Raw genomic sequence first — 21,250 nt, 5'->3', positions numbered from 1 at the left:
ATGAACATTGATTTTAAACTGTTCCTGGAGCGAGGAAATGACATGTTAAACTGATCAGTTGTGACTGGAAAAGATATTTGCATATTAACAGACATTACTTGGAAGGACAAAGGACCATTCCCTGACGCATTCAACCCACAATGAGCCTTGATCACCAGGTATTGTGTGTAAGAGGAGCATTCCAGAGACTGCGAAGGTGATACAATCCAGGACTGGTTAGACCAGTTGGTCACATGACTAACTGGCTGTTCCAGGGTTTTTTGAACTAGCCCCAGAGAGTTTGAGCAGAAAGACTGGTTGCTCCTGGACTGAGAAGATCTCTCCTGTTTGCTCCCATCTCTTTCTCACAAGCCTCTGAATCCACTGAAGACACATGAATTTCAAGACAGAAAAGTCTCCTACAGCGAACAAGGTTTAAGAAGAATACTGGGCCCCAACAAAAAGTAAGACCTAGCTACAATCAAGGACTCTACAGTGAGCTCGAAGAACTGTAACAAAAACTCTTCAGATATTGCCTCAAACTTTTCCACTTTATTTTTCTTCTCTTTTCTGTCTCTATTTGCATGTGTGTATCGTGTATGCATGCCAGCATGGGCGTGTTGTGTATCTATAGGCATCAACCGAATTAGAGTTTAAGTTTAATAAGTTTCAACTTTCCTTCTTTAAACCTAATAAAACCTGTTTGTGCTGGTTTCTTTGCCTTATAATGGGAAAGCAGTGAACAAGGATTCACCAAGGGCAAGCTAAAACAGTGTGTTTAAAAAAAAAACCCTGTTGTAGTAAGACCAGGTGAAGGCTGAAAGGGACCTCTAGACCTCTTTCTCACCTGGTCGGAACAGATATTTGGGTGCCAGCCTCGGATTTGACCCACAGACAAATGAGAGAAATTGGAAGTGGGAAGCCAAATTGTTCCCCATCAAAAAAGAGCAATATTTCAATACAGGTTTTCTTGTGTTGTGTGTGCTTGAATACCAACATGTCTGCAACTGAAGCTCGTAGCTTTCCAAACCAGGGTGAAGTAACTTGGGTTATGTTAAAAGCACTGTCTATGGAGGAATTGAGGAAAATGGCTGAGCAGTGTGGGATCACCATACGTGGCAAGGCTAGGAAGTCTGAACTAAGGCTAGTGGCCAACCATTTTTCCCTTGAATCTGAAGAAGCAGAAACCGGGTTAGAGGCAGACTCCGACAGGGTATTATAAGCAGAGATACAATTAGAACAGAGGAAACTTGAATTGAGGAAAGGGAAAAAGAGAGAGAGGCAGGAGAGGGAGAAAGAAAGAGCTTTCCAGAAGGAATGAGAAGACAAAGAGAGACAGGGGAGAGGGAGAAAAAGAACCTTCCAGGAAGAAAGAGCTGAGATGACTTGAGTTAACTCGGGGGTGACAGAGTAACCCCAGTGAAAGCATGGCCAATATGGAGGAGCATAATTCAGGGCTGGGTACAAAATTGTTAATAAAAGCAAAATACTGCGGATGCTGGAAATCTGAAATAAAAACAAGAAACACTGGAAATGCTCAGCAGGTCTGGCAGCATCTGTGGAGAGAGAAGCAGAGTTAAGGTTTCAGGTCAGTGACCCTTCTTTGGAAGTTAAATTGTTACATCTAGCTTTACTAATCCTAAAATTCTATGAGGAAAATGTAGAAGAATTTTTGTGTCCTTTGAGAAACTGGTAAGGCAGCTAAAACGGCCAAGCTGAGACCTGGCCTCTCTCATTACAAAGCAAGCTAACACGAAAAGCCCAGGAGGTTTATTCCCTGTTGCCAGATGAGAGTTCATCAAAATATGAACTTACAAAAAATGCTATCCTCGGGGTATACGAATTAGTACCGGAAGCCTATCACCAAAAGTTTAGAACCCTCAAGAAGCAAGCTAATCAAACTTATCTGGTGTTTGAAAGAAGTAAGCAGCTGGCTTTTGACCAGTGTCTGAGGGCTCTTAAAGTACAGCCAGCTCAGTTATGATAATGTCAGAGAAGTAATTCTGTTAGAGGAATTTAAAAACTCTCTCCCACTCTCCATCAAGACAAATGTAGAGGAACAGTGGGTTCAGAAAGCCCGACAAGCGGCAGTTCTGGCTGATGAGTTTGCTTTAATTTATAAGCAGGTTTCCGAGGGGAGAACCTTTCCTAGTCACCCCCACAAATCTGAAAAGGACAAAGGGTGGGAAGGTGAAAGAAGCCCAAGCAGTCCTGGGAGAGAAAGGAAAGCAGGAGACATGGGGCCCTCCTCTAGCCAAGAAGGAAGGTCCTGTGAGCAGGAGTGAGACCCGGAGACCTGTGTGTTTCCATTGTAATAAAACAGGGCATCTAAGATCTGACTGCTGGAAATTAAAGGGAAAACCAGTAGGGTTAATCAGGGCACACCTGCTCAGTGAAGAAGGAATCCTGGCGGCGAGCACAACAGAGCAAGCTGTAGCTTTAACTGCAGTAAGAGTGCAACCCAGGAAGTTTAGTACTGCAAGTGCAGGAAAATCGAATAGGATTCCTGAAGGCTATCAGGGTTTTGTGTTTGAAGGGAAATTAACCCCATATCCCTCGAGTGGGGCCAGCAAGCCCATAGTAATTCTCAAGGACATGGACTACTAGATCCCTTTTACTCCCCCAGAGAGTGCACTGAACACCAGAATGGTGAAGAATGGTATTGGAGGGCAGTGTACGCCTGTACCTGTACATCGAGTGCACCTGGAGTGTAACCTAGTTTCGGGACCAGTGACTGTAGGGACTGTCCCTAGTTTGCCTGTGGGCGGGGTTGACCTCCTAGGTAATAATCTGGCGGGGGTAAAGGTGGTAGCGCCCCAGTAGTGAAAGAAAGACCGCAGGAGGTCAGAGGGACAGGACTGTGGCAGGAGATGGACCCCTGCAGAGTCCCTGAATGTGAAATGAATCGGGCCATGATCAAACAAGCTCCCCCCAGAGGAGACGGAGTTGGCACTGCAGGCAGATGACCAGGTCTCTCTCTCTCTCTCTCTCAGACTTTCTTTGGAAAGTTAGGAGACCCACGGAATGAATTAAATGGCTTTTCCCTAGGTGAGGCTCAGCGAGCTGACCCAGTGTTGCGAGAGTTAGCACAGGCTGCCCAGTCTGAAAGTGAAGCAGAGGGAGTACCCGATTGCTACTATTTAAAGAATGAGGTACTGATGAGGAAATGGAGTTCTCCTCACAGACCTGAGAGCAAGGAGTGGGCAGTAGTTCACCAGTTAGTGGTGCCACAGAGGTACCAGAGAGAAATATTAAGAGCCCACGAGACTACAGTGGCTGTACGTGCCGTTATGCGAAACATCAACGCCTGCATAAGACAGCTGTTTGACTGGCCAAAACTCCACAGAGATATGGTGGAGTACTGCAGAAGTTGCCACATGAAGGGAAACACCAACCTGCAGTGAAACCTTCACCCCTAAGTTCTGTGTTAGGAGGACCCTCCAGCAGAGGGCTAGTGAACTGTAAGGGACCCCCACCAAGAACAAAAGGGGACAGGCAGGTACAAGGCTGGAAAAGGTTAGAAAGGGAAGGGGAAAAAGCAACCAAGAGGGCAGGTTAAAGGAAGTCTGGAAGGAATCCTGGCTAAAAAACCCCGAATGTCCAATTAGCCAAATCCAGAAAATGTGAAAAATTAGACCCCACATCTTCCTAGGTAAATTCAGACACTAGAAGCACCCCACCAGAGTTGCTAACAGCTTTTACAGGAACCTGCAGAGACAAAGAAAGACCTCTAGGAGCAGAGAAAACATGAGGGTGATGCTTCACCTCATCGAAGTGCCACAGGGGAGTGCAGTAGAGTCTGCACAAATACCTGCAGGTAGCAGTGTCCCAGAGGACAAAGCGGAGATAAGTAAAGAATCCTCCCCCACAGTTAGGAAAAAAAAGGAACCACGCATCCCCTGAAGTCTAAAGCCTTTGCATGACTGAGCGAAGCACTGAAAGAGAGTTCAGGATACACCCAGCCCCTACTGACTCTCCTGGAAAAGAATATTCCAACGCGGGGCTAATTAAACCTTACCATCTTAAAGACCCTAGGCAGCCATGGAAATGGACAAACTGAAGAAAAACTTACCCAAAGGACCACATGTTTACTGGGATGCCAAAAAGGGGGCAATTAAAGCAGCACTGCCACCAAGAAAAGCCAGGCTATAATAAGTTTTAGGATTTATGAATGAATGTGAATGAATGAGAGAAATGCATGTTTTTATTTCTGTATCTTATATTTTCTCTCAACCCTTTTAACTAAATGCGCTTTTCTCAAATTGCATTTCTTTCTGCTGGGGGTGGAGGTGTCATGCTAGGCCCCCATCTGCCAAGCATGAGGTACATTCATTTTGTCATGAACATTGATTTTAAACTGTTACTGGAGCGAGGAAATGACTTGTTAAACAGATCAGCCATGGCTGGAAAAGACATTTGCATATTAACAGACAGTACTTGGCAGGACAAAGGAATGATCCCTGACACATTCAACCGACAATGGACCTTGATCACCAGGTATTGTATATAAAAGGAGCATTCCAGAGACTGCTGAAGTGATAAAATCCAGGACTGGTTAGACCAGCTGGTCACATGACTAACTGGCTGTTCCAGGGTTTTTTGAACCAGCCACTAAGAGTTTCAACAGAAAGACTGGTTCCTCCTGGACTGAGAAAATATCTCCTGTCTGCTCCCATCTCTTTCTCACAGGCTTCTGAATCCACTGAAGACACATGAACCCCAAGAGAGAAAAGTCTCCTATAGCGAACAAGGTTTAAGAAGAATACTGGGCCCCAACGAAAAGTAAGATCTACCTATAATCAAGGACTCTACAGTGAGCTCGAAGAACTGTAACAAAAATTCTTCAGATATTGCCTGAACCCTTTCCACTTTATTTTTCTTCTGCTCTTTTCTGTCTTATTTGCATATGTGTATCGCATATGCATGCCAGCATGGGCATGTCGTGTATCCCGAGGCGTCAACCGAATTTCAACTTTTCTTCCTTAAACCTAAGAAAGCCTGTTTGTGCTGGTTTCGTTGCCTTATAATTGGTAAGCGGTGAACAAGGATTCACCAAGGAGGAGCTAAAAACACGGTGTTATAAAAATTAAACCCTATTATGGTAAAATCAGGTGAAGGCTGAGAGGGAACCCTCGACCCCTTTCTCATCTGGTCGTAATACCTTCTTCAATCTATAGGTTTCTAAGCCTAAGTTTGGAGTCATTTAATCACTACCGGTACTATTCTTTTCAGCCTTGCAATTGTCCTTGACCATGAGTCTCAACCTTTTCACTTATATAGCTCAATTAAAAAAAATGCTCTGGTGCTAAATTTTCTAGTTTATGGGTGAAAAATATCAGATTTTATGAACTAGCTAAAGTAGGATTCTCATAATTTTAGTCTTGCGCATTATGCATTGCGATTATTAATATGAATTTGAGAAGTGCATGTGATGAAATGTTAATGAATTTGGGTATTTCAATATTTGAATATTTGGTCAAGCCTTAGTTTACAGTATGTTGCTAATGTTAGTATAATTTTCTAAGTAATTGGTTATAGATTTCAGTCTTCAATCTTATTGTTTTTGTTTTTCTTCTTTCATTTAGGACATGCCTCATCTCGGGAAGCTTCCTCTGGTTGCCAGTTGGAAAAAATATCCACTTTTCTTTGGGTCTGCAATATTTGCTTTTGAAGGAATTGGGTTGGTAGGTGAAAATTTCTCTGCGACTATAATCTTGTTTATCCAAAGTGTAGGTCCCAAAATATTTTTCTCTTACTATTTTTGATAAGCTATAGAATCAGTTTAAATTTGGCACTAAATGCCTTAAGACTAGTGTTGCGAACATGGCGATTATTTTGTGTACAGCCAGTGAAGATAATTTGCAGGGAAGTGCTCGGCCGAAGAGTTCTTACAATTAGCATTTGAAAACATATTCTAATTTATTTTCAGTGTTTTCAATGAATAAAACAAACTGCAATGAGGTTTGAGTAGAACAGAACAGAAATTACACAGCTAGGAAATGAGAATTCGGTAACAATCTTGAGTATTTCCTAAATCAGTGGCAGTTATTAAGTCACCGATGCAGCAGTGAGCAGTCTTGCTGTTTAAGCAACTTACTTAAACACAGTAGCACAAAATCATTGTTTCAGAATCAAAATCATTTATTTTGACTCATTTAGCAACCTTTTCAGTTGTGCTACTGTGAAGAAATAATTTATTTAATGGGTTCTATGGCCTTGGCTCATTCGAAATGAGTCCGGCATTTGTAATGAGGCACTTAGTTTTCATAAAGAATTGGAACCTATAATAAGAGCTTTGTGTTGCAGGATTTTCCTGTAGTTATCTTTTGATAACAAAAATAATATACCTGTCAAGTAAATGCAATGCTGACTTTATGGGTGAATGTACCATGTGGTGTGGCAATGAGCAGTACAGATTTTAAAAAGTCCAAGTTTGGTTCTTTCTTTGTGCTGAATTAGTTAATCTCATCTGAGTTGGCAGTAGGATGCTATAATTGATCTCAAGATCCCTTAGCTAGGTAGGAAGAAACATAGCTGGGTTTCCTGTCCCTGATTGCTATGCTGGGACCACTGCTGGAAAGTGCACATATATGGATGCTGGATAAGGGTAGGATCTAACTCTGTGTAATGTTCTTCATGGTTGAATAGCTTGCCAAGCTTTGCTATTAAACTCAAAAGAAAAATGGGCTCTTGTGCAAGGTGTAGTGGTGGACTGTTGGCAAGTCATGTCTATAGGAAGGGGAAATACATTTTAGTTATAATTCTGTGGACTTGCCCTTCGTTATCTCTGTAATCTCCTCCCTCCCTACAACCATCCGAGATATCTGAGCTGCTCCAATTCTGGCCTGTTGAGCATCCCCGATTTTAATTGCTTCACTATTTATGGCTGTATCTTCAGTTGCCTAGGCATTAAGCTCTGGAATCCCGCCCCCACCCCCACCCCCCTGCCGAAACCTCTCCACCTCTATAATAAAAACAAAATACTGCAGATGCTGGAAATCTGAAATAAAAACAGAAAGTGCTGGAAATGCTCAGCAGGTCAGACAGCATCTGTGGAGAGAGAAGCAAAGTTAACGTTTCAGGTCTGTGACCTGTCATCAGAACTCATTCAGCGTCAGAGATGGGAAGGTCTGAGGGTATTGTGAATACATGGCAAGGGGTCAGATTTGGAGAAGGGATGGTGACAGAGGGAAATGAAGGGGAAGAAGGATCTGGAGGGGCGTTGGTCCCCATGAGCTGCTGGAGCTTTGGTTCCTTAACACCTGAAAGGAAGAGAAAAAGTTCTTTCTTAATGCGTCGGTTAAGACTAAGGATGAAATGAAACTGCAGGGCAGAGCAATTTTGAGATAGCGGAGTGTGTGCTTCTGGAGAGAGAGGTCAAGTGTGTAGATGTGACAGCACATGGCACTGACTGTGGATCTCAGGATATGTCGAGAGCAGCAGTCGGAGGACTGTTATATTTCTCAGAGATACCTGTAATCCTGGGTGGATTCAAAACATGAAGGATGGAATTTCTGTTGGAATCCACATGGAATAAGTCAGAGCTGGAGGCAGTTGCTGAGGAAGGAAATGTGGCTGTGAAAACAAATTTTGGGCGACACCTTATCAAACACCAGGAGGGAAATAGAAAGCAATGAAGGTGAACAAGGTAAAAGAGACAAATGGAAATCCTGTTGGAGAGAAGAGCAGGACTTCAAGGTTGGCATTCCTGGAAGAGAAGTGGCAGTGAATTAACACTAAAGTAAAAAGAAAATACTGCAGATGCTGGAAATCTGAAATAGCAACAAAGTGCTGCAAATACTCAGCAGGTCAAGCAGCATCTGTGGAGAAAGAAGCAAAGTTAATGTTTCAGGACTGTGACCTTTCATCTGGCAAAGGTTAGAAAAGAATTAGGTTTTAAGCAAGTGAAGTGGGGGGGAGGTGGTTTAGTGGGAAAAGTACAAAGGGGGAAGTGTGTGATAGGTGTCATGGGACAAAGGCAAAGAGAATGTTGATGCTTGTGGTGAAAGACAAGGCATTAGTCCAGAGAGAGTGTTAATGGCAGTCTAATGAGCATCTCTGTCCAAAAGCACAAACATGAAAAACAGGCACATGGTAATAAAATAAAATAATAAAAAGAAAAATATATTTAAAAAAAGGCCTGTCATGCTCTAAAATTGTTGAACTCAACGTTGAGTCCGCAAGGCTGTAGAGTGCCAAATTGAAAGATGAGGTGCTGCTCCTTGAGCTTGCATTACTGTTCATTGGAACATTGAAGCAGGCCAAGGACAGAAATGTGGGCATGAGAGCAGGGGGCGGGAGGTCGGGGATGTTGAAATGGCGAGCAACCAGAAGCTCAGGGTCATGCTTTCGCACTGTGCGAAAGTGTTCTGCAACGCGGTCACCCAATCCACGCATTGTGAGCAGCGAATGCAGTATTCTAAACTGAAGGAAATGGTTGAGGGCCCTGTCAACTGCAATGGAGTGGGGGGAATCCTCGGTTGAGGAAAAAGGAAGACATGTCAGAAGAGCTGTTATGGAAGGTTGCATCATCGGAATAGATGCATCGGAGATGGAGAAACTGGGAGAAAGCGATGGAGTCCTTACAGGAAACAGGATGTGAGGAAGTGTAGTCAAGGTAGCTATGGGAGTCGGTGGGCTTAAATGATTACTGGTGGAACCTATCCCCAGAGATGGAGACCGAGGGAAGGGAAGTATCGGAAGTAAACCATGTAAAGGTGAGAGAAGGATGGAAATTGGAAGCAAAGTTGATGACATTTTCCAGTTCAGGGCGTGAGCAGGAAGCAGCACCGATATAGTCATCAATGTACCGGAAAAAGAGGTGAGGGATGGGGCCTGAGTAGGACTGGAACAAGGAATGTTCGACATATCCCACAAAATGGCAGCCATAACTAGGACCCATGTGGGTGCCTGTAGCAACACCTTTTATTTGAAGGAAGTGAGTGGTGTTGAAGGAAAGGTTGTTCAAACTAAGAACAAGTTCAGCCAGGTGGAGGAGGGTGGTGGTGGATGGGGACTGGTTGGGCCTCTGTTCAGGGAAGAAGCGGAGAGCCCTCAGGCTGTCTTGGGGGATGGAGGTGTAGTAAGATTGGACACCCTTGGTGAAGAGAAGACGGTTCGGGCCAGAAAACTGGAAATTGTTGAAATGACATATGGCTTCAAAAGAGTCACAGATGTAGGTGAGAAGAGACTGGACCAAGAGTGAAAAGATAGAGTCAAGATAGGAAGAAGTAAGTTCAGTGGGGCAGGAACAGGCTGAAACGATGGGTCTACCAGGACCACTCACCACCTCTACCTCTCTTTCCCCCTTTTAAATGCTCCTTGAAACCTAACTCTTTGGCCAAGCCTTTGGTCATTTGCCCTAAATCTCCTTATTGGCACAATGTCAAGTTTTGTTTGATAATGCTTCTGTGAGGAACCTTAGGACGTTTTACTATGTTAAAAGTACTGTACATCTGTGTTTGTTTTTTTTTCAGCTGTGGCTTAGTTGATAGCACTGTACGGAGTCAGAAAGTCATGGGTTTAAATCCCACTCTAGAAACTTGAGCACAATCTAGTCTGACGTTTAAGTGCAGTACTGATAGAGTGCTCCCCTGTCAGAGATGCTGTCTTTTGGAGGAGATGTTAAACCATCTGTCCTCTCAAGTGGGCAAAAGGATCCCAGGGTTCTATTCCAAAGAAGTGCATCGGAATTCTCCCCTATGCCCTGGCCAATATTGAACCCTCAAGCAACATCACTGAAGCTTATTAGACTACACCTGGCGTACTGAGAACAGTTCTTGGCAGTCTGCCTGAGGTAGATTTACCAGAATGATAGTTGGGCTCCAAGGATTAAATTGAAAGGACGGGTTATACAAACTCTGGTTGTATTCCCTGGAATTTAGAAGGTTAGGGGATGATTATTCGAAGTTTTCAAGGTATTAAGAAGAACAGATTAGACAAATAGAGAGAAACTATTTCTGCTGATTGGTGAGCCTAGGACATGGAGAATAGGCTAATAAAGTATAGCTAGATCTTTCACAAATGAAATTAGGGAACAGTTCTATACACAAAGGGTGGTAGAAGTTTGGCAGTCTTTCATAAATGACAATTGATGCTATATCAGTTAATTATCAATCTGAGGTTGATTGATTTTTGATAACTAAAGGTATTAAGAGATATGGGACAAAGGCAGTTATGTGAAGTTAGGTCGCAGATCGGCCATGATCTCATTGAATGGCAGAACAGGATCAAGGAGCTAAATGGCCAACTCCTGTTCCCAAATAGATTATCTGGTCATTATCACATTACTTTGTGGGATCTTGCTGTGCACAGATTTGCTGCCATTACAACAGTGACTACACTTAAAAAGAACTGTGACTCTTAATAAATTTGCTGTGAAATATATTTACTTTAGTAATTCTTTCAATACTATTTTCCTGCCTTTACTTTTGTGCTTTACAATGAGACTTCTCCACCTTTCATTGCCTTTACACATCATCATGTTCTTCTGGATGCTGCTATCTTCTCCACAGTATTCCATCATTTGCCATAGAATTACTTTGACTAAGTGTAACTGATTACGTTAAGTATCCCATTAAACAGTAAATGTTGTGATGTATTCAGTGATGAGAACTGAAGAAGACTAGTACATTTGAATCTGGTAGTATGTGTTCATTAAAACGCTTCATGGTTAAAATGAATGGAAGCATTTGTTGCTGTGCATTTGTTAGGTTTTAAGCAACTGAGGGGGGGGCGGGGTTGGTGGGGAAGAGAACAAAAAGGAAGGTGTGTGATTGGGCAAAGGGCAGGAGAGATTAAAACAACAAAGATGTCATGGGACAAAGGCAAAGAGTGTGTTAATGGTTGTGGTGAAAGACAAAGCATTAGTCCAGAGAGAGTGTTAATGGCAGAATAATGGGCAGCTCTGTCCACATGAAAAACAGGCACATGGTTAAAAAATAAAAGGCTGCCTTTGCTGACAACGCAACCACTAGGTGGCGCGGTACTGGCACATGCGGAAATGCAGCCTCATCCACTGAAATGTCACTGTCTCCGATATCTCAGGCAGCTGGCAGTAATAAAGACGGCGCTGCTCAATTTGTCACAAAAAGCAAATGTCGCCTTAAACCCAAACCCCTCAGTGGCTGCAATCGCCACCTCCATCCCACCCTCAACAGTACCCTGCTCCCTCCTGCCATTGTGCTTCTCTTCGCCGCTCCCTCCCACTCCTCGCTGCTTCTCCCCTCTTGGGCACTCGCTCCCTGCCTTGCCGCTGCCTCCTTAGCCACTCACTCTGCCCTTGCCACTTCCCCAACTTGATCGCTTGCTTCCCGCTTTGCTGCTTCAGCGGCACACTCCCTGCTCCACCACCACCCCCCCCCCCCCCCCCCCCCCCAACCACCCCAATTCCCAGCCCCTCGCTGCAGGACTTGCTTCTTTGGGCGACACGGCGGGGAAGCGATCAGCCAAAGGGAGAATCGATGAGGCCGGGCACGAGTAGCTGAGAGTGGGGTAAGGGTGAGGGCAGGGCTGAGGGGGGATGTGGGGCGGCCGGGGGGGCGGCGAAGGTGGGAACGAGTGGACGAGTGGCCAAGGGGGGAAGCAGCGAGGACTGCGGTGAACAGCCGGGGAGGGGCGGGAGCGTGTGCCCGAGGGAAGGTAACGGTGAGACGGTGAAGCGGCGAGGGCGAGTGGGTGAGGGAAGGCAGCAGCGAGGCGGGATGGAGCGGGAAATTGAAAATGGCGATTAAAGCAGGGATGGCGGGAGGGAGTGGGGTACTGTTCGGGGGAATGGAGGTGATGATCGCGGCTATTGAGGGGTGAGGACGTCATTGTGTGATGTCTGCGCACATATGTGCATTCACGCTGGCAAATGTTCGCATGCACACATGACGTCTGCGATCGCTTTGCGCATGCTCTACGGTGTCAGGAGTCACTTTGAAAATAAAATAAAATAATTAAAAAAAGAAAAATATAGAACAAGGCCATTCATGCTCTGAAATGGTTGAACTCAAGGTTGAGTCTGCAGAGTTGTAGAGTCCCCCATCAAAAGATGAGATGACGCTCCTCGAGCTTGTGTTGATGTTCACTGGAACATGCAGCAGGCCGCGGACAAAAATGTGGGCATGAGAGCGGTGGGGGGTGTGTTGAAATGGCAAGCAACCGGAAGCTCGGGGTCATGCTTTCGGACTGTGTGGTGGTGTTCCGCAAAGTGGTCACCCAATCGGAGTTTCATCTCCCCAATGTTGAGGTGACCACATTGTGAGCAGCGAATACAGTATACTAAATTGAAGGAAGTACTAGTAAATTGCTGCTTCACCTGGAAGGAGTGTTTGGGGCCTTGGCTGATGAGGAGAGAGGAGGTCAAAGGGGCAGGTATTATATCGCCTGCGATTGCATGGGAAGGGGACGAGGTGTCGTGAATGACGGAGGAGCACACCAGGGTGTCACGGAGGGAACGATCCCTTCAGAATGCTGATAGGGGAGGGGAATAATCTCTTGGACTTCCTTCTGCGGTAATTATAGAAATTTTAAATTTGGAGAAAATATATTTTAATATTTAGATTTATTTAACATGTTTAGTACATTTTAATAGACTAAAAGTTTTATAATTCAAATTCTATAAGTCGAGTTAATACATCTTTTTAACATTTTATTCTCAGAATTTTGACTTCTATGTTTCAGACAACCTGTTTAAATGAGCTGTAGATCTCCACATCTTCGATATCTCGGTAACATGCCCAAGAAATGAAAAGGGAACAGTTTTAAAATTATTTCAGCTATTCATCTTGTGCTTCCATGGTATCCTCCTTGTCTTCAAAATCAGCAGAGCGATGGAACACAAAACCTTGTTTTGAATTTTAACTGTCAACCAAATTTATTAAACAGTATTAAAACAAGTGTATAATAGCAATAGCAAAACTGAGTTATTGATCCTTATTACTTCCTCATTTAATATTAATTGCAGGCTTTTTTATGCGCAGTGGTTCTTTAATTTTTTTTTAACAAGCATGGAAGTTGTCAAGTTTATTTAATTATTTTCAGAGGTCCTGCAGTTCTGCTCTTCAAAGGCTCCCGATCAAGCTCAAAGATCTGCAAACAGCTTGCTGATAAATTCTTCCGAAGCAATAACTGGAGCTTTGTGAAGTTAAATATCTGCTTGTTAAATTCAAAAAAACTGCCAATCTGACACTCACTTGAGGAAATTGAACAACATATTTGTATTTAATTTGAATGACTTGACTTATCACTCAAGCAGCTGCCTGGCAACGAAGTGAGCAATTGTAGTAACATTGTATTGCATTAAGCTGTGACGTGATTTCTGTGATTGAAGTTTTTAAAGTTTTTTTAATCTTTGTTTTTTATTTGTTCTCTGAAACAGAGTGACGATGTTAAGGCCACATTTATTGCCAATCTCTAGTTGCCCTGAAAAGATGAAAAAATTGCTATTGTCCTTTGCTGATGGTGCTCCCACGATTAGGTATGGAATTCCGAGATTTGGGCCTCTACATTTAGCCCTGTTTTGTGGGAGCTAACTGGCCTATTAAGCCTCCAATATGGCGTACTGTGCTCACATTTCCAGCAGGGAGTGCGTAGCCTGCCATATTGGGAAAAGGACAAAATTTCACCGGCTTGTGCCTGAATCAGGCATTCGCTGTGTCCAGTGCACTTGGTCACTATTAACATGTGAAGTGAACTGAATTACATTATATTTTATATTTATTGATACAGCACTGAAACAGGCCCTTCGGCCCACCGAGTCTGTGCTGACCATCAACCACCCATTTATACTAATCCTACACTAATCCCATATCCCTACCACATCCCCACCTGTCCCTATATACCCCTACCACCTACCTATACTAGGGGCAATTTATAATGGCCAATTTACCTATCAACCTGCAAGTCTTCGGCTGTGGGAGGAAACCGGAGCACCCGATGAAAACCCACGCAGACACAGGGAGAACTTGCAAACTCCGCACAGGCAGTACCCAGAATTGAACCCGCTGGAGCTGTGAGGCTGCGGTGCTAACCACTGCGCCACTGTGCCGCCCATAATTAGTTGAACACTGCCATCTTTGATGCTCAAAAACAGTTTTGCCTTGTCCTTTGTATTCGTGCTGGATTCCTGTATGGTAGAGGATAGCAATCTTCATGGAGCCTGCTTCTGCTGTTGCTTGCTGTTTGCCCACTACAATTTTCATTTAATCTGAAAGGGTAAGAAAGCTGGGTTCTGGTTTGATGGTTGTCGGATTGTTTAGATCTGTCTATGACCTGCTTCCTTTGGTGATCAGCATGCAGGTTAGCTGCCTTGCAGTTTCACTAGTTTAGTACCATCTTCTGAGTTCTGAAGTATGCCTGTTCTTGTTCTTGGCATGCCCTGTTACAGTGCACATTGAACCAGAGTTAGATCTCTTGCCTTGCTGATTGAAGAGTGTGTGGATGGGCCAGGCTATGTGGTTGCATAAACTGGTAACTGGTTCTAATAGCCCACAGTGCCTTATGAGCTCTGGGCTGCTAGATCTGTCCCAATTAGCACAGTGGACTTTGCTGCATTATATAATGGAAGATGGCCTCACCAGTATTTCTGTTATAAGACATTGGATCTTCACAAGGATTGTGCGGCGATTATTCCCACCAAAGCTATCGTTCTATGAGAGATCGGTTTTGCTCTTGCGATTTCTCGCTCAAATTCAGCCTTGCTTGTGATCTGAAAAAGAGCTCTGAAAACTTGGGATTTTTTTTGCGCGAGTAAGGGACGATGTGGCGTGCGGTCCTAAGTTTGTGTTAAAGCCAGAGAGAAAGGATCTGTTGGCCAATTTGGTACACTTAGCCCTGCCACACAGAGGAAATAAGAGGCCTCGAGGAGGAGAAGGGACTTGAGTTCCTGGGTTTGTTCACACAAAGCGCCATGGAAATCCTGGTAACAAGTGGCCAGGTGCCACTCATTGAGACCCGGGATTGGGAGTTTATGTCTTTACCCTTAGCCTGAGAGCTTGGCCCCACCTTGGCCTGCTTAATGCTGGCTGAGGCTAGTCAGTTGGTGAGGAACCACTATGTGCCGATGTCAGACGGGTGACCCTCTGGCCATTGAGCTCCCTGCTGCTTGGGATCGGAAGCCCCAGCAGCAGAGGTTGGCAACGTGTCCGTGGAAAAAAATGATTTCTGTGACCGATAATTTTAGGAATGAGAAATTTACCATTGGCTTCTTCAGATCGATCAGCTTAAAAAACATCTGAAGTGTCACTTTCACAGCTGACTGGTGCTGAAGCTGAGAAGAGCATCTGTACTTGGGACAGATTTGGGGTTTTCCGGCGCTTCCAATTTTTCTTAAAGGAAACCTGAAAACCATGAAACTGTCTGAAGTTCAGACACCGCTGTTCCTGCTCTCAGCAATGGTCATAACAGGGGGGGTGTGGTGGGAGGAGAGGCCGAGAGAGAGAAAGGGGGGGTGCGGGGAGAGGGGGGGAAAGTGGAGGCCGAGAGAGGTGTGGGGGCGGAGAGAAAGAGTAAGAGTGGGGGTCGAGAGAGAGAGCAAGAGTGGGGGTCGAGAGAGAGAGCAAGAGTGGGGGTCGAGAGAGAGAGCAAGAGTGGGGGTCGAGAGAGAGAGCAAGAGTGGGGGTCGAGAGAGAGAGCAAGAGTGGGGGTCGAGAGAGAGAGCAAGAGTGGGGGTCGAGAGAGAGAGCAAGAGTGGGGGTCGAGAGAGAGAGCAAGAGTGGGGGTCGAGAGAGAGAGCAAGAGTGGGGGTCGAGAGAGAGAGCAAGAGTGGGGGTCGAGAGAGAGAGCAAGAGTGGGGGTCGAGAGAGAGAGCAAGAGTGGGGGTCGAGAGAGAGAGCAAGAGTGGGGGTCGAGAGAGAGAGCAAGAGTGGGGGTCGAGAGAGAGAGCAAGAGTGGGGGTCGAGAGAGAGAGCAAGAGTGGGGGTCGAGAGAGAGAGCAAGAGTGGGGGTCGAGAGAGAGAGCAAGAGTGGGGGTCGAGAGAGAGAGCAAGAGTGGGGGTCGAGAGAGAGAGCAAGAGTGGGGGTCGAGAGAGAGAGCAAGAGTGGGGGTCGAGAGAGAGAGCAAGAGTGGGGGTCGAGAGAGAGAGCAAGAGTGGGGGTCGAGAGAGAGGGAGAAAGAGTGGGGGTCGAGAGAGAGGGAGAGAGAGTGGGGGTCGAGAGAGAGGGAGAGAGAGTGGGGGTCGAGAAGGAGGGAGAGAGAGTGGGGGTAGAGAGTGGGGGTCGAGAGGGAGGGAGAGAGAGTGGGGGTCGAGAGGGAGGGAGAGAGAGTGGGGGTCGAGAGGGAGGGAGCGAGAGAGTGGGGGTCGAGAGGGAGGGAGCGAGAGAGTGGGGGTCGAGAGGGAGGGAGCGAGAGAGTGGGGGGCGAGAGGGAGAGAGAGAGAGAGCGGGGGGCGAGAGAGAGAGAGAGCGGGGGGCGAGAGAGAGAGAGAGCGGGGGGCGAGAGAGAGAGAGAGCGGGGGGCGAGAGAGAGAGAGAGCGGGGGGCGAGAGAGAGAGAGAGCGGGGGGAGAGAGAGAGAGAGAGAGTGGGGGTCGAGAGAGAGGGAGAAAGAGTGGGGGTCGAGAGAGAGGGAGAGAGAGTGGGGGTCGAGAGAGAGGGAGAGAGAGTGGGGGTCGAGAAGGAGGGAGAGAGAGTGGGGGTAGAGAGTGGGGGTCGAGAGGGAGGGAGAGAGAGTGGGGGTCGAGAGGGAGGGAGAGAGAGTGGGGGTCGAGAGGGAGGGAGCGAGAGAGTGGGGGTCGAGAGGGAGGGAGCGAGAGAGTGGGGGTCGAGAGGGAGGGAGCGAGAGAGTGGGGGGCGAGAGGGAGAGAGAGAGAGAGCGGGGGGCGAGAGAGAGAGAGAGCGGGGGGCGAGAGAGAGAGAGAGCGGGGGGCGAGAGAGAGAGAGAGCGGGGGGCGAGAGAGAGAGAGAGCGGGGGGCGAGAGAGAGAGAGAGCGGGGGGAGAGAGAGAGAGAGAGAGCGGGGGGAGAGAGAGAGAGAGAGAGCGGGGGGAGAGAGAGAGAGAGAGAGCGGGGGGAGAGAGAGAGAGAGAGAGCGGGGGGAGAGAGAGAGAGCGAGAGCGGGGGGAGAGAGAGAGAGCGAGAGCGGGGGGAGAGAGAGAGAGCGAGAGCGGGGGGAGAGAGAGAGAGCGAGAGCGGGGGGAGAGAGAGAGAGAGAGAGAGAGAGAGAGAGTGTGTGGGGTCCGGGAGAGAGAGAGAGAGTGTGTGGGGTCCGGGAGAGAGAGAGAGAGAGTGTGTGGGGTCCGGGAGAGAGAGAGAGAGTGTGTGGGGTCCGGGAGAGAGAGAGAGAGTGTGTGGGGTCCGGGAGAGAGAGAGAGAGTGTGTGGGGTCCGGGAGAGAGAGAGAGAGTGTGTGGGGTCCGGGAGAGAGAGAGAGAGTGTGGGGTCCGGGAGAGAGAGAGAGAGAGAGAGAGAGAGAGGAGAGAGAGAGAGAGAGAGACGAGAGAGACGAGAGAGGGAGACGAGAGAGAGCGGGGCGAGAGAGAGAGAGAGAGAGCGGGGCGAGAGAGAGAGAGAGAGAGAGCGAGCGGGGTCCGGGAGAGAGAGAGAGAGAGAGAGAGAGAGAGCGGGGTCCGGGAGAGAGAGAGAGAGAGAGAGAGAGAGAGCGGGGTCCGGGAGAGAGAGAGAGAGAGAGAGAGAGAGAGAGAGAGAGCGGGGTCCGGGAGAGAGAGAGAGAGAGAGCGGGGTCCGGGAGAGAGAGAGAGAGAGAGAGAGAGCGGGGTCCGGGAGAGAGAGAGAGAGAGAGAGAGCGGGGCGAGAGAGAGAGAGAGAGAGAGATTGAGTGGTTGAGTGGTGGGGGACCGAGAAAGAACGAGTGGGGGGTGGGGGGGACAGAGAGAGAGAGAAGGCTAGAGAGAGGGGGGTGGCAGACTGGTGGGCAGAGACAGAGGGGGCAAAGGGGGCAGAGAGAGAGGGGACGCCACATGGGTTGGTGGAATGACACGGCGGGGGGGGTGGGGGGGGACACTGGGAGGGAGGGGAGAGCGACAGAGACAGAGTGGAGGGAGAGTGCGCCATCAAGATTCCTCCTCCCAAATTGACACCTATCTGGAGTTCACCACATCGCTGCCAGAAGTGTGCGGGCAGACATTGACTACTTGTGTTAGCAAACAAAAATGCCAGATATCTCTCTATATCAGTGTCCAACATAGTGACAAGGAGGTAAGCCAATAAACTAGTCTTCTCATTTCAAGGTTCTTTACCAAAAAGGAATATTTGTTGCTGTTTTGATTAATAGTAAGATTAAATTTTTAATGCCTTTATCTTTCCAAAATCGTCTCACCGGCCCAATATGTAGACAAAAATTATAATGTGTTTTAAAATAACCTAGCAGCTAGGTTGTTTTTAAACATTTTAAAATGGCAAAAGTCACTTAGGGAATGTCTCGATTTCTATGCTCTGGTATGTATTACTTTCACTTGGGACACGAGCTCAGTAACATGTTCAAAGTTGCTGGACTTTTACTTCTCTATAAATGTTGCAACTCCACTGCTGTCCATTTGGAATCACATTGTTCCAGAACTTGTATTGAAGGAAAAACAGGCAAGAAAATCCAAGGAATCTCCAGAAGTCAGCACTGTAAGTTCCTCGTGAATACAAGAGTACAGTGTAATGGGGCTGAATGATGTTGGCAAAAACAGGATGCTGCTGACTCATTTACAATAGTAAGTACAATGTGATGAATAGCTTGAACGAACCTTAATCGATGGTGAACTGTCTACAATTCCAAAACAAAATTCATGCTGCATTTGCAGTTTTAAAAAATTGTCGGGAAAGACATGGTAAAAATTTGTTTGTTTCTAACAAGGTCATTGAAACAAGATATTGTTTTTTTTGCTGCGAATTGGATTAAAGAACAAGTTTTACAAGTTTGTTAAAGATCAGTAACTGCAATGTTCATCATTTATGATCTAGTTTGAGGGTAACCTGAGCGGCCAATGTCATTTGAAAGTTGTCTGATTCTTATAATTATATTATGTTAAAAGTGCACCTTTGCTAACAAGTAAGAGATTTGGCTTGGACATAAATTGCTTAGTCTGGAGTACAATCTTACAGATAGTGACTAGACATTTTGTAATTGAATAATACATGCAGTAATAACTGCTCTACTTTTTGCAGAAGAGCTTTTTGTTAATAATTGTTTTGTCAGAGCTTAATTGGAATTGACAGACTGAGATACAGACATCGAATTTAAGAGAATCGCTTTATTGGAGGAACTGATGGACGCTCTTTATTTGTAATTGTGTTTACCTTTGCTGAATGAATGACATTTTGTCCATGAGAGATGCTATTGTTTCTGCATTTTAGAATCCAGGACCAAGTTTAACAGCTTGTCAAGATGAATAAACTAGTCTTGGCTACCTACCGTTAATCTTTCTGTCCCATGCTGTTCCACTCTGCTTTTCTGTTTTACGTGACTCTTCTGAAGTACCATCTGCTCCATCCTATAAAATTCTTCTGATTTGGAGATCACTGCCCTTTTGTTGGCTGCCGGTCTTCGAACACATATTGCAAGCAGGTGGAGAAGTTGCACAACATTGACGATCGCAAGTTATATTGTCTTGTGACAACAGCAGTGTGAGAAATTATCCATCTTTCTGTTGCTGATTTTTCTACTGCCTCCCCTCAATAACCACAATAACAATCCTCTCCTTGAGTTTCATGGTTTATTGGAAGAATTTGCACTCCTGACACTGTGAATCCACAGAAGTCATCCAATAAGGTCCATCTACCACCCCATGACATGGTATAGCTAGCTCTATTCTGTCAAAAAAAAAATGTAATTCATATTGGCATTGCATGCTATTTTGCTTGTTAGCTGGCTAATACAGTTGTGCTGGTCTCCATTGATGTTTGTATGCTTCGTTACTTTATTTATAGGGAGAAATGTATTTTTAATCAGATGGCATTAGATTGATGGCATTCGATTGGCTATACACTTGATATACAGATGCATTGCCCCACGTCCGTGGCTGAGTCAATAATGCTGTCAGATATCCGCAGGGCAACATGTCTGTGCCTGTCTCTGCCCAGCAGCCTGACAGTACCTGAAGCTGCTAGCTTCTTGGCTTCTGTAATGAGCAGCTCATCCCCTCAAGTATCCGGACAGCACATGCAGACTGTAGCTGAAATATCTGCTGTCCAAGATCTCCATTCCAAATAACCCTTGTGGTTAGAATTAGCCCTGTGTTCTCTATGGAGGAAGCAGTAGACAAGTATGCAGAGAGATTGAGAGAGCTGTTTCCAGGTGATAATACACCAGTGTTTGACTTGCTAATCCTGGGGATGGGTCCTGATGGGCACCTTGCTCGCTCTTCCTGGACTATACCCTCTTGCAGGAACAAAATAAAGTTGTTGCTCCAAGCAGTGATTTGCCTAAACTTCCAGCAAAGCGTATAACCATGACTCTGCCCTTGCTCATTGCTGCGCTCTATTTGTTGTGACTGGTCTTGTAGTGAGACGTCCCATGGAACCCCACTGGAGGGAGACCTCCATGAAGGGGAGAGATTGAGCCTTCTAAGAGAGACTCCTGTTGATGGGAGCAGGCCTGACGTCTTGCACAAGAACACAAGAAATAGGAGCAAGAGTAGACCATATGGCCCATCGAGCCTGCTCCACCATTCAAAGCGATCATGGCTGATCTTAGAATTTAACTCCACTTTCTCGCCCGCTCGCCATATCCCTCGATTCCCTGAGAGACCAAAAATCTGTCTATCCCAGCCTTAAATGTATTCAACAATGGAACATCCACAACCCTCTTGAGTGAATTAATTTCTCCTCATCTCAGTCCTAAATGATCGGCCCCTTATCCTGACACTGTGCCCCTGTGTTTTAGATTCCCCAGCCAGCGGAAATAATCTGTGTCTAACCTATCCAGCCCCTTTAGAATCTTCCATGTTTCAATGAGATCACTTCTCATTCTTCTAAACTCCAGAGAATACAGACCCAATTTACTTAGCCTCTTATCATCGGACAGCCCCCTCTTCCCAGGGACCAATCCAGTGAACCTTCACTGTACCGCCTCCAGTGCAAGTATATCCTTTCTTAAATGTGCAGACCAAAACTGCACACACTACTCCAGATGTGGTCTCACCAAAACCCTGTAGAATTGTAGCAATACTTACTTATTTCTGTATTCCAGTCCCCTTGCGATAAAGGCCAACATGCCATTTGCCTTCCTAATTGCTTGCTGTACCTGCATGTTAACTTTCTGCATTCCTTGTACAAGCACACCCAAGTCTCTCTGAATATCGACACTTACAAGTTGCAAACCTTAAAAAAAATAAAGTTCTGCTTT

The 21,250-nt window shown here is 46.0% G+C and overlaps 1 protein-coding gene across 4 annotated transcripts in view; it reads left to right on the top strand.

Annotated features, from left to right (window-relative positions):
- LOC137371420 (neutral amino acid uniporter 4-like) overlaps positions 1-21,250 on the top strand; it is a 452,533-nt gene that overhangs the window by 63,828 nt on the left and 367,455 nt on the right. For all 4 annotated transcript variants that reach the window (XM_068033991.1, XM_068033990.1, XM_068033993.1 and 1 more), the window contains one exon: positions 5,565-5,663. In XM_068033991.1, the coding sequence (XP_067890092.1) occupies positions 5,565-5,663 (99 nt within the window). The remainder of the gene's footprint in view (positions 1-5,564; positions 5,664-21,250) is intronic.

Source organism: Heterodontus francisci, chromosome 6 (assembly GCF_036365525.1).
Source record: "Heterodontus francisci isolate sHetFra1 chromosome 6, sHetFra1.hap1, whole genome shotgun sequence".
Classification (NCBI taxonomy): Eukaryota; Metazoa; Chordata; class Chondrichthyes; order Heterodontiformes; family Heterodontidae; genus Heterodontus; species Heterodontus francisci.
Note: the sequence above shows the minus strand (reverse complement) of the source record. Positions and strands in the feature narration are given on the sequence as shown.